At 44.5% G+C, this 13,692-nt stretch overlaps 2 protein-coding genes across 6 annotated transcripts in view; one reads left to right on the top strand and one right to left on the bottom strand.

Moving 5' to 3' along the window:
* Nucleotides 1-2,659, bottom strand: part of LOC119812743 (neuferricin) — a 35,941-nt gene extending 33,282 nt beyond the window's left edge. For all 5 annotated transcript variants that reach the window (XM_038327629.1, XM_038327628.1, XM_038327630.1 and 2 more), the window contains exon 1: nucleotides 2,166-2,659. In XM_038327629.1, the coding sequence (XP_038183557.1) occupies nucleotides 2,166-2,424 (259 nt within the window). In that variant the 5' untranslated portion in view covers nucleotides 2,425-2,659. The remainder of the gene's footprint in view (nucleotides 1-2,165) is intronic.
* A 172-nt stretch (nucleotides 2,660-2,831) lies between these two features.
* The window catches only part of Zzef1 (zinc finger ZZ-type and EF-hand domain containing 1), a 127,921-nt gene continuing 117,060 nt past the window's right edge, over nucleotides 2,832-13,692 (top strand). The window contains 1 exon segment of the mRNA XM_038325684.1: nucleotides 2,832-3,284. Within this exon segment, the coding sequence (XP_038181612.1) occupies nucleotides 2,931-3,284 (354 nt within the window). The 5' untranslated portion in view covers nucleotides 2,832-2,930.

The raw sequence follows: 13,692 nt of genomic DNA, 5'->3' as shown, positions 1-13,692 counted from the left end.
GTGCATCTGTAATCCCTACACTCCCACAGCAAGGGCAGAGATAGAGGCAGGCCAGTCGGTCTCAAATACACAGCTAGGGAGAAACAAGAATAAGGTGGAAACTGACTCCAAATTTTCTCCTGAACTTCATATGTTCAAGCGGTGGCACACACACACACTGTAAGCAAATACACTGAGCAAATAAAATTCTTAAAGTGAAAATAACTCAAAAGTCTATCAAATGCAGTATTTAAACATGCAGTTATTATTTGGTCATAAAAAAGAATGAGCGCTCAGTGTGGTGGCAAAAGCCTTTAACCTTTGTGAGTTCTAGGTCAACCAGGGCAATGTAGTAAGACCCAGTCCTAAAAAAAAAAAAAAAAAAAAAAAAAGATTGGCCATATGATGATAAACTACAGATGAACCTTAAAATCTCTAAGCCGAGTAAAAGCCAGACTGAAAAAGAACATGTGTCAGGTGTGTGATTCTACCTACAGGAGGGGGAATCAGTAGGAGCAGAATGTACATAGGAATTGCCAGGGGCTGTGGGGAGGTAGAGAATGAAGAGGGGTTGCTGATGGGTAGTTTCCTTTGAGGAATAGCAAAATGTTCTGAAATTAGATGGTGATGTTATACTTGTACACTTTAAAATAAGCTTCTGTGATAATTATACCTCACAAAAAAATACTGACTGCATAAGTGAACACGTCTGCTTTCTTAATAGATAGACTGTGTGGCAGTCAGAGACATCTTGGATTCTTCAACAAGGTAGGATCCATGGTAGCAGTCAATAAATGGAGGTCAAATATTGTATACACAGGACTCAACAGATACTAGCACATACTGGATAAGGATCATCCCACAAGTGGAAGTGTTATGCCAACACTTGTGCATACATCCACGACAGCGGTGTCAGATGGAGGTAGGCTAGAGTCAGCACGTGCACTCAACTGGCAAGATTCCAGACCAGCGTTGCTTCTACCTGTCTGACCCTGGGTAGGTCCCTTGCTCTTCTGGACTGTCTGACACCTACAGAAGGAACTGAGAGTGATCTGTAATGAAATGCAGCTTCCTAATTCTCCTAAATGATCAGTGGACAGCTTGAAATTTATATCCACCCAGTCACAACCTTTAGATTTGCCCTGCATTTTTCTTCCTCAGACAAAGCGAGGGGTAGTTTCTTTGGCTAGAAAAGCGACATTTTTAACAACATCTTTAAAATTACTAGGCGCTGGAGAGCTGGCTCAGTGGTTAGGAGCAGCAGCTGCTCCCCCAGATGGCCCAGGCTCCAAGCACCCTTAATGCACATCACAACCATCCACACCTCCAGGTCCAGGGGATTCGAAAGCCTCTTCTGACCTCCCTGGGCATCAGGCACACAGGTGGCTCAGTGATGTACAAGCAGATAGAACACTCATACATAAAATTTAAAGACAAATTTAAACATTAGGCTGGAAAGTTCTACCCATATCTTCTAAAGACTTTAGTCAAATGACATATTTCAGTCCCTGCTCAGTTGTTAAAAGCAGGGAGGGAGGGAGGGCAGCAGAATGAAATTAATTTGATAAATGTTCTTAGGAGGGCTAACACACGCAATTTTATTCTAGATTTTGTTTCGTCTTGTTTTTGAGCCAGCCTGGCCACAAATTCCTGGCTAAATGAGTCTTCCTAGCTCATGAAATCTTCCTGTCTCGGTCACTTCGATAGGCAGGACCACAAAATACTACCACTTCTGGCTTACTGTAGGTATTAAAAGGGTTACTTGTTTTCCTGTGCTCTAACTTCATTTCTCCCCGTCCCCCCTTTCATAATCTTTTAAGAAAAGCAGACAAGTGCATCGACTAGAACCAAAAACGACTCAAATACTGTTTGTCATTTTAGGGGAAACGGGGTGGGCGAAGCAAAGGTTATTTCGAATCACTCTAAAGTGACTGAAAGCACGGGAGCTCTACAGCCCAGGTAGACTTCTGAATGTACCCAGTAACTAACGAGACACATCTTTCTCTAAATCAGTCACACAAAGCGTGCGGGTAAGTAGCCGAGCCGCAAACCAGGACCGTGCAGCCGGTGTCCTTGCCGCAGCGGCCGTCTGAGGAATGTGGAGTGCCCGGGCGCGGATGAATAAACTAATAGATAAATGCAGGACGTTTACGTAGGAGGAAGAGGTGGGAGAGCCTCGCTGATACCTGCGAAGCCGCTATAGTGCGCCCCAGGCTCGTAGTGCCTCCGGCCTGAGGACACGTCGTAGACGCGGCCGAGCAACGCCAAGTACAGACCCGGGTCCCCAGGGCCGCCGCGATAGCGGGCTAGCTCCTCGGGTACGAAGAGGCGAAGACCAGAGTGGGGACCCTCTGGACCCCACCAGTCCATCAACCACACGGCCATGACCGCCGCCGCCGCCGCGACCAGGCTCAGCACCACGCCAAGCCCACATAGCCTGAGCATCTACTCGGCAGCACACAAGCAGCCACTTCCGAAGTCGCCACCTCTTTAACCACAACTAAGATGGCGGAGACGCCGACCGTGACGTCACAGCGCGACGCTCGACAAGCTTCAGAGTAAAGATGACTCCTCGGCTCCGACTCTTTCTCGTCCTTTTCCAGCATAGCTTGAGAACCTGAACCGTGGAGGAGAAAGTGGAACTGCACTGAAAGACCATCTGGGCGTACAAGTTATCCGCCCTCAACAAAGATGGCGGTAAAGGAGGCTAGACGTTGACTAATCCATAGCAGGCGTGCTCTTAGGCCTCATCTAGCTGTCGTGAGATGGTAGAATCCGCTTGACGGCTCCGTTGCGACATCAGGCCTCGCTCGACGGCCAGGAAGCCGGAAGTCGCTGCCGCCGCCGTCGTCCCCACCCCGTCCCCGCCCGCCTGGAGCTGTCGGAGGTTGACAGGTCGTGGCTGGGAGGCGGCGGCGGCAGCACCTCCGAGCACCCAAGACGGAGGCCCCATGGGGAACGCTCCGAGTAACAGCAGCGAAGACGAAGCGGCGGCCGCCGGGGCTGAGGGCTGGAGCCCACATCAGGACTGGGCTGCCGACTCCGGCACAACCCCCGGTCCCGGCCCCGCGGCCGCGGCGCTGCCGCCCGCCGCTGCTCTGCTGGAGCCCGCCCGGCTGCGAGAGGCTGCGGCTGCGTTGCGGCCCGCACCTCCCTGCGAATCCCTGGTGTCGAGGCACCACGGCGCGCTATTGCGCTGGCTGGAAGAGCGGCTGGGCCGCGGTGAAGAATCTGTCACCCTGGAGCAGTTCCGGGAGTTGCTGGAGGCTCGCGGCGCTGGCTGTTCCGGCGAGCAGTTTGAGGAGGTCAGGGTGGGCTGGCGAATGCTGGCTTGGGGGTAGGGTGGTCGCCGATAAGGTCGTGATTAGGTGTGCGGTTGCTTTGCGGAGGCCAGCCAGGAAGTCACTGGGTCCTCAGGTTCTTAGAATGGAAGCATGGGGTTACCCGAACCCATTCGGAGTGCATCACTCTGGACTTTTGCTACGTCTCTCACCTTTACTAGAGGTGTGGAAAGACCAGGCTACGTTGGCTTTGCTCCAAAAAGAGGAACGAGCAGAAATGTCTCTGCATGTGGTAGGCCGACTTTTGTGCCATTGACAGACAGGCTTAGTTGCTTGCTGGAGGTTATCAGGGTATAAGACAATTATGAGAAAGGATGTGCAAAGATCAAGGGAGTGGCCGTAAAAACCATTCCGTTTTACTGGTCTGTACAGATTTTTCAGAGAACGATCTGAGTCAATGTGGAAAAAGGGTAACGATACACTGAAAAGATTCCACGAGCCATCCTCGTCTATAAAGTACTACTTTCTCCAAAGTACACACTTGATTTTAGATCGTTGAAGAACTTCTTCCAGACTCATTTAAACCCTTATGAGACTTAAAGTTGACAGGGAAGCATTAGATTTCTTGTCCTTGTGCAGTTTCTCCCCATATCTGTACTGAACACTTCGGTTTAGGATTCGGGAAAAAACTGACCCAGACTTACCCTGTAAATCATTTCATTGGCAAAGTTGAGAACATCATACAGACCTCTTTTTTTTTCCTTATGTCCCTATTACCCTGTTCCCTGAAGCCTTATCAAGTCCACAATGTTAAGACATAAAGGTGTTTAAGTGAGTAAGCCATGTAAAATTGTCAGTCATTGAATGGTTAGTTCGTAGAGCAAGAAACCAACTATCACTTGTAGCATCATTATAAGATTCTGTTTTCCCTAAAACAGATACTTTTGAAATATTTCAAGGATGTTGCCTACAAATGATGAAAATATTTACATAATATATTTTGTAAGTTTTTCTCTAAAAACTGCCTTTAATGCGTTCTAACTCTCAAAATATGGTGGCACAAACCTGTAATACCAGAATTTGAAAGGTAGTGGCAGGAGGATCAAATCAAGGTCATCTTTGGCTACATAGTCAGTTTGAGTACAGCCTGGGCTACATAGAGTAGCACTGTCTCAAAAGTGTAGAACATGTATGCATTCATATTATATATGGACATACAGTCAGTTAATGAAAGGTCACCATTAAAATAAAATTCCCAAGCTGTTCATGGTAAGCACACATACATAATTCTAGCACTTGAGAGGCTGAGGTAGGCAAGTAAAAAAAAAATCCTAGAATATTCATAATATTTTCACTCTAGTACACATCTTTTATGAGAATATGAAGCCTTGGTAGAAAGATCTATGTAGATTTGATCAAGAATTTTTAAGGTTTTTTTTAAGGCAAATGAAGATAAACAGCTTTTATACTGTGAGAATGTCCATGAGGTTTATAGAGATCATGTAATAGAAGGGCAGGGAACCACAGAGCTACCCTAGAAAAATCCCTCAAGGGTTGTAATCGGCATTATTCTTTTTCTCAGGGCCTAACTGAACACCAGCTGATGGTTTAAAAAGCAGATAGCTGCATCTAGAGAGTATTTAGTATAGTAGAACAGTTAGATATTGATTTACCAGTTAAACGTGTGGCGACTGTCAGTCAAGAGAAAGCATAAAGAATAAATAGGAAGTGTATTTAACTCATCTCACATCTCAAGTTGGAGGGTCCTAAAAAAGATCGCATTTCAGGGGAGATTTGAAAGTGCAGGAAGTCAAGGAGCAGGAAGAGGGAGCAGTGCTTGCAGGCCAAGAAGTAATTACACCTTGGGATGTCTACTAAGTGGAGAATCTAGTAGTACTGTGTGATCTGTTAGGCTAGAAAAAGCTGCTACTCCTCCAGAGCACTGAAACATTTGCTGCCTTGTAACCAGCTCCAGGGATCCAACACCCACTTCTGGCCTCCAAAGTCACCACCACACAGGTACATATGCATGTGTGTGTACACACACACACACACACACGCACACACACACACACAAATAAATAACAAATCTTTTTTTAAAAACCCAGGGACACCTAATGTTTAAATTATTTTTTTTTTTTGAGACAGGGTTTCCCTGTAGTTTCTAGAGCCTGTCCTGGATCTAGCTCTTGTAGACCAGGCTGGCCTCGAACTCAGAGATCCGCCTGCCTCTGCCTCCCGAGTGCTGGGATTAAAGGCGTGCGCCACCACCGCCCGGCTTAAATTATTATTTTTATATTATTTTATGTGTATGAGTGTTTTGACTGCATGTATGTCAATTCCCCAGTGCCTGGTGACAGCAGAGGCCAGAAGAGGTTGTCAAAATCTCCTGGAACTGGAGTTATGGAGGTTTGTAAGCTGTCTTGTGGGTACTAGGAATCGAACCTGATTCCTCTGAAAGAGTACTCAGTGCTCTTAACTGTGGAGCTATCCTTCCAGCTCTCTGTGTTGGTAGTTTAAACAAAAATGTTTTGTTTTGCTTTGATTTTGAGTCAGGGTCTCATTATAGCCACTACTGGCCTAGAACTCACTGTGTAAGCCAAAGTGACTTTGAACTCATTTAATTCTCCTTCTTCTGTTTCTTGAATTCTGAGACTACTGGTGTGCATCACTGCACCCAGCTAGAAAAAAAATTTTTTTTCAAGACAGGGTTTATCTGTGTTGCTTTAGAGCCTGTCCTGGAACTAGGAAACTGCTTTCTTATGTAAAAGTCCAGGTAGGCAATCAAGGCGGATGTGGTATTTCAAAATTACTAGGGACCTGGCTGTGTCCTTCTTGTACTGCACACCCCATTGGCACCTTTCGTTTAGTGACTCAGTTTATTTCTTCCCTTACTTTCCACTTCCCAACAAGAAGGAAGGCGAAAAGGGAAGGGCATGACCTTGCTGCTCTCTTAGGTAGAGCTTATTTCCCACAGGCTCAAACTTAGTGCAGTGGCCACACTTGTAAGAAAAGCTAGGAAAGATCATTTTATGGCCTTATATTTAGCTAAATTTGAGGTCTTATTTCTGAGGAAAAGAACAAAGGGGATGCTAATTTTGGCTAGATCATAGATGCAGAAGAATGGATGAGGATGATGGAGAGGGACCAAGAATTTGAGTCCTCAGAAACCTAGCAAGGAGTTTGGAAATTGGAGTTGTGTTATTGTTTGTTTGTAGTCCTGGCTGTCTTGAACTCATAGAGATCTGCCTGCTTCTGCCTCCCAAGTGCTGGGATCAAAGGCATGTACCACCATGTAGGGCTGGTTATGCCTTCTTATTAAGAAAGTCATAATTGAGCTGGTGGTGGCGCACGCCTTTAATCCCAGCACCTGGGAGGCAGAGGCAAGTGGATCTCTATGAGTTCGAGGCCAGCCTGGACTACAGAGCAAGTTCCAGGACAGGCTTCAAAGCTACACCCAAAAAAAGAAAGAAAGAAAGAAAGAAAGAAAGAAAGAAAGAAGGAAGGAAGGAAAGAAAGAAATAAATAATCATGTTACGTAGATGACAGAAATTAACTTATAAGGAACCCTTAGCCCAACACCAAGAACTGATAATTTATAAAATATTGGATATTGCTATTTTATGTGTGTAAAAATCCTTGTCATAATCTAGAGCTGTGTCACAGGTTCCTAAGATTACATACACAAAACTCCCAAAGGGTATGCTTGAAAGTCACATTTTCCCATCCTACCGTATCTCACCTCCTCCTTTGTAACACTTCAGATACACGGAGTCTGATAACTGACACCAGTCAACTCTGTGAGGCAGATGGATGACAACAGCCCCCAAACTGAGTAGGAAAGTGATGACCAAACTGAGAACTCGGCAAGGTTCAGTGACACCCGTAAGATAAATTCATTTTGGACTGGGCATGTTGGTTCACACCTGTAATTCCAGCATTTGTGAAACTGAAACATATTATTATTGCAAGTTTGAGGTCAGCCTGGGTTACAGAGTGAAACCTCACCCTGAGAGCTCCTTTGGGCTTTCTAGCAGGAGTCTTCAGCCACCCCAAGCCCTTAACTGAAGAACAGTTCGCCTCCATTGGAGAAAGTGGTCCTCTTTGACCCAGTGTACAGCTTCAGGAGGGCACACATGGGCCCAGTCAGTTCAGTTCGGTGGGATGACAGATGTTACAGCCAAGTCACTCTCTAAGAGCGTATCTCAAAAGAGGTGATGTTAGAATTAGTTTCAGCACTAACTCTCAAGTGTGGGTCTTCTCACCCCAGAACTATTGCCCTTTCCTCTGTAAGGATCTTGTTCTCTTTTACTAATCTCTCAACCTCAAGGATAAGTAAATAAATTCCTTAAGTTTCCCTTCATTCTATAGAAAGCCGGGCTGTTAAAATCTCAGGAGGATAAAACAAACACCCCACGAAGTCTTTTTCTTGAAGCCTACATACCATTTTCAGATTTGAGAGGGAGGAGTTATGATTTGGGTTGATAACCAAAATCTGGTACCCTGTCTTCTGTCCCACTAGTTAACTGTAGAAAGCAGTTGTATCTCAAGTGAAAAAACAGAGCCAAAGTTTAAAAACTGTATGGTGGCAATCTCATGGTGGGTATCCTTTTATCCTGTCTATAAGTAAGGCATAATTATATTAGAGAAAGTTAATATTAGCCATGTGGTTGATTCTGTGCTTTCAAAACAATCCCGGCCTTAGACCCGAGGAAATATACTTGTGTGTGTAGACTTAGGCATTTAATCCTGTATTTTACACCAAAGTTTTGAAAACTGTATCGTGACATTTAATATGTTTCAAGGTTTTATAAAATAATAATAATAATAAACATCTTTGTAGTAGCAATTAAGATGACAAGTTATTTCCTTCATTTCTTTTTACCAGCACAGGTTACCATGGGTGCACGGTTCATCCTTTTACTGTAGAAATCTCCAACTACAGCTCATTTGTTCCTTGGACTTTAACTAGTTTTGCTGCACATGCCTACCATTTGTCCTTCTTCATTGCAGTGACCTTAGTGCTTTGAGGTGGTGTCATAAAAATGGCCTTAGAGTTGGACCATGGACCAAGTCTTCGTGATGATTATCATTTTATAATACAACACACCTTTTCTCTTACTGGGTGTGGTCCAGGCAAAGGACTCCTGGATTTGTTTGAAAAAAGCAGTATCTAATTATCTAATAGTCACCTTTGTAGAAGGAAGAGAGAAGGGGGGGGGGAAATAGAGGAATAAAATTCTTATTTGACATCAGAGGTTAGCTATTTCTGCTCTTAACATAAGCACACTTCTAGAAAGTCACATAGACTTTAGGGCAGGACAAAGTGCTCAGTACAGGCTGGTGATGCAGAAGACGTGTTTGTTTGTTTGGTTTTAAAAACAGGATCTCACTATGTAGCTCTGGCTGATCTAGAGCTCAATATATAGACCAGGCTGGCTTTAAACTCAGAGATTTACTTTCCTCTGCTTCCCCATGTCCTAGGATTAAAGGCTTGTGCCACCATGTGTAGCAGATAAATTTGAGGTGAGAATTTAAGATGACTGGTTCTCATTTTTATTAATTTACCATGTTGTAAAATTCTGGAGGGCCATTTTGACTGTATTTTGTTGTTGTTGTTGTTGTTTTTGAGACAGTGGAGCCCAGGTCAAACTTTAAACAATCCTCCTGTCTTAATCTCTTGTGTACTAGCTGCCATGTCTGGCTTTGGGAGGGCTGTTTTGATTCACTTCTGTTTGGGGTTCTGGCACATAGCTAGTGCCTGGTAACTGTTCCACTTGTGGCCCCAGTGTGCTTGAGCAAGCTAAGGCACAGTCTTCACATGGCAACTTTGTGTTTCATACTTGGCCTGTGACCTTTCATTAACTAGTTGTTTTTTGCCATTGGAGGGAACAGTTAAATATAGTTTCAGTGAAAACTGAAACCAGTCACTGTTGGGTTTAGGAGAAATCTGGAGAAGAGGTTCTAATGCCCACTTTGGTATTATCATGCCAAAGCATTGGTTGACTGGCTTAGAATGGCTTTGAGCCTAAAATCTATGTACACAGAACCACACACATGTAATTGTCCACCCCTACACCCGATGTCTGTATGCACCATAAAGTTGTAGCCCCTGTTCAGCACCCTCAGCTCCCCACTGCCCAGGAACTAGGTGTATGCTCTTCTGAATGGGCGGGAGCCCACAGGCCAGCCTGTTTCCCTTCCTCACCTCATCTGTATTTCCCCACTGCCCAAGGCAGGGGTTCTCAACCTATGGGTCGTGACCCCTTTGACAAACCTCTCTCTCTAAAAATATTTATATTATAATTCATAACAGTAGCAAAAGTATAGTTATGAAGTAGCAACAAAATAATTTTAGAATTTTATGCTTAGGGATCATCACAACGTGAGGAACTAGTTGTATTAAAGCGTCATAGCTTTAGGAAGGTGCTGTGCTCCTAGCTGGTGGGACAGCTGTTTTGTCCTGTGCTAGCCTAGCTCTTCCAGGTTTCCCATCTTGTCATTATCACGTGGTTAGCTCCAAACCTTCCAGAGCAGGATTCAGATAGCTCTTTGCTCTCTTCCAAGCCCTGTCCACTTTCAAGTCTACACAGCAGTACTCAACAGTAGCATGAAATCTGAGAATGCCTCACCAAACCTAAGACATGAGAGTTGAAAGGAATTTGCTTGGCAGAGGAAGAAAGGGATCTTCCAGTTAGGGCACAGCTTGTGCAAATATATTGAATTGAAAGAGCTTTGGCACATGGGCAAGAGAGGGGAGTCTAAGGTGACTCTCAGTGTAGTTTGCTAATGGCTTAACAAGTCTGTGCTTTATGAGACAGCACATTCTGCTGCTCTATTTAGGCTAAGCAGGAAGTGAGCCTGGAGCCAGCCTGCTTTTGGTAAAGCCAAGGGTCACTGTTGTCTAGGCAGGTGGTTTTTATTTTAGCTTAGTTAATTTGTGAAACAGAGCCTCACTGTATAGCCCTGGCTGGCCTGGAATGTGTTAGTTTGGCCACATTGGCCTCTAACTCCTGAAAATCTGTCTGCCTCTGCTTCCCAAGGATTAAAGACGTATGTATCCAGCCTGACATCTTGCCAGGTGATCTTTATCACCTCACTGGACCACTCAGTGTCTCAGCCTCTTCACTGGTTAAATAAGCAAAATAATGGTATCTGCCTCATGTGATGGTGTGGTCATTAAGGTAGTTTCTTAAGAGCTGGGAAGAATACCTAGAGTGCTAAGCATTCAGACAGGTAATGGGGAATGTTATTTTTCATGTGGGTGTTTTCTCCAGCAGCTGTGCAACAGCCGCTTAAATACTTTGTTTAGACAAGGAATGTGAGATCGTCTTACAGATGAGCAAGCTGAGGCCTTCAGTGTTGTTGTTTTAAAGTTTGTTTTCTTTGACTCTTCGCTCTTTTGGGGGCCCGCCACCCAGCTCCCACATAAGTCACACACAGAGGCTTATTATTACTTCTGAATGCCCAGCCTTATTTCTAGCCAGCTTTTCTTAAATTATCTCATCTACCATTTGCCTCTGGGCTTTTTCCTTTTCTCACTTCTGTGTGTCTCACTTTCACTCTTGCTCCATGGCTGGCTGGGTGGCTGGGTGGCTGGCCCCTAGCGTCCTTCTCTTACTCTCTCCTAGATCTTTTTCTCATGTTAGTCAGTCTGCCAGCCTCACCTATCCTTTATCTTGCCTTGCTATTGGCTGTTCAGCTCTTTATTAGACCAATCCGGTGTTTTAGACAAAGTAACACAGCTCCACAGCAGAGTTAAATGCAACATAAAAGAATGCAACACACCTTTGCATCACTAAATATAAACATTGTTTATGTTCCACAGCATAAACAAGTGTAACACATCTTAAAACAATATTCTACCACACTTCAGTGGGTAGGTAACCTACCCAGTCCACCGGTGGCAGGCCTGAGACCAGATCCAGACTTTTAAATGCCCAATGGAGGTTATCTGTGGAGGATGTCATGGAAGAGAAAAGAGAGTGAGAGGTAGCACTGAGTCACCTCAGACTCCCCTCATGTGCCTATTAGGCACGATGCTACCTTCATGTTCAAGCCAGTGCAGTGTTATCTGCTGGTCTAAGCCCACAGTTCTGGTGTTTGATTATTTCAGCATCGGTGTTCATGTGTGCAGTATTTGTTTGTTATTTGTTTTGTTCTGCAGTGATGGAGGTTAAACCAAGGACATGCTGGTCAAGCGCTGTACCACTGAACTATATCTCTGACCTTACAATGTGTCTAGACCACAGTAGCAGTTAAGGAATTGAAAATGGATAAAGCTAAACACTTAAATCATGTTTTCTTTCTTAGTCTGATTCTATTATACTTCTTATTGCTACTATTGTTTTATTTGCTTGAGACAGCTGGCCTTAACTTCCTGACCCTACCGATTCAGCCTTCAGAGTGTAGGAATTATAGGCAGTACCACCATACGTGGCTTTGATTTTGCTATACTTATTATCTCCTGTTTGTACTTGTCTCCCGCATGAAGCCATCAAAGTGTCCCTCCCCTGCATACTGTGAATGGTTATCTTGTGAATGCAAGCATATAGTAGGAATATTATAAAGAGAGACCTCAGGGGACCAAGGAGATAGTTTAATTGGTAGAACACTTGTCTTCCATGCATGAGACCACGGGTTCAATTCTCAGAAAAAAAAAAGACAATTCAGGGCTAAAGCGACTGCTCAGTGGTTAAGAGCATTTGCTGCTCTTGTGGAGAACCTGGATTCAGTTCCCAGAACACATGGTAGGTCACTACTGTGCATAGCTCCTGTTCAGAGTACCTGGAACCCTCAGGCACAGACACATACACAGTGCACTTAAATACATGAAGACAACACCCCTCATACACATAAAATATAAAATAAATTTCAAAAAGGCAATTCAAGAGACTTTCCCAGGATGATGATTCATACCTTTAATCCTAGCACTCCAGAGGCAGAGGTGGATCTCTGCGAGTCTGAGACCAACTTGGTCTGTATAGTTTCAGGCCAGCAAATGCTACATAATGAGGCAGTGATCTTAAAACAAACAAAAAAGAGACTTGAGTCAGGAAGAAAAGGTGTGGCAGACCAGATTGCCATCTTTCTGGAGATGAGTTTTGGCCTCATTTGATGGTTAGAGAGACAAAAGGAAGGTGTAAGAAGACCCGAGTGAGTCAAGTCCTGAGTAAATGTGCTGTTGACACGGGTACAGTCATGTCAAGGATTCTAGTCTCAGATCCATTAGAAAATGACAAAGCCTCCCCCACCCCATAAGGCTCAGCGGATTGGCAAAGCCTTCCTAAATGTGTACCATAGCTGACCTTCCCCCTCAATGTTCGTGGCATGAAGACTGCTCTCCTACAAAAAACTGCTCACTCCCCTGCAGAGACTGCTCCTACTGAGATTATCCAAACCTGTCTTCTTGATCTTTCTGTGTATCATAAATCCTGCCTCCTTACTTATCTGTATGTAATAACCCTACCTCGTTCAGCTGTGTATAATAACTCCACTGAGCTTCCTGGATGCTGCAGTTTCATCAGAGAGCCCAGTCCACAGAAGGGGGGGGGATGTGAAGGAGCATGAGGAGGGAGAGAGGTTGGTATGTGTGTCTTTTCTTAATTCCCTCACAACCCCAGTAAGGTCTACCCTGAGACCTTTCAAGGATGCAGCAGGCATGATTTGTCATATTTTGGAATACAGACTAGAACATTGAGTTTTGGGCACCTCTTTTCAAAGCAATATTTTTTCATATTGCCCCTTCAGCATGTTAGAAATCTACTTAGAGTCTAATCCTGTTTGTTTAAAAGAAAACAGAGACCGGGCGGTGGTTGCGCATGTCTTTAATCCCAGCACTTAGGAGGCAGAGGCAGGCAGATTTCAGTGAGTTCGAGGTCAGCCTGGTCTACAAAGCGAGTTCCAAGACAGCCAGGGCTTGAAACCCTGTCTTGAAAAATGAGAGAGAGAGAGAGAGAGAGAGAGAGAGAGAGAGAGAGAGAGAGAGAGAGAGAGAGAGAGAGAGAGAGAGAGAGAGAGAATATGAGAGAGAATATGAGAGAGAGAGAATATGAGAGAGAGAGAGAGAGAGAGAATATGAGAGAGAATATGAGAGAGAATATGAGAGAGAATGAGAATAGAATGGAATAGAAAAATCTCATAAAACAACCTATCTGTTGAAAGAAGGCATTACATTATTTCATGATTCTGTTTTGGTGTATCAGCCAATAAAACTTGATTAACACTACTATGTATTTCACTGGTAAGATACAGGGATACCAAAAGGGACAGCCAGAATGGGAATGAGACTAAGGCCTTCCCAGATAGAGAACTGGCTGAATGGAGAGGGGCACAGGGCTTAGAAGACTTGATCCCTGCTTTCTCTGATCTACAGGCCACTTTGGACAGAAGGAGCAGGTGTGCTCTGAATGGCCTCCCCACAGTGTTTTCT

This window comes from Arvicola amphibius, chromosome 4, assembly GCF_903992535.2.
Source record: "Arvicola amphibius chromosome 4, mArvAmp1.2, whole genome shotgun sequence".
Taxonomy (NCBI): domain Eukaryota; kingdom Metazoa; phylum Chordata; class Mammalia; order Rodentia; family Cricetidae; genus Arvicola; species Arvicola amphibius.
This window is presented reverse-complemented; position numbering and strand designations above follow the sequence as displayed.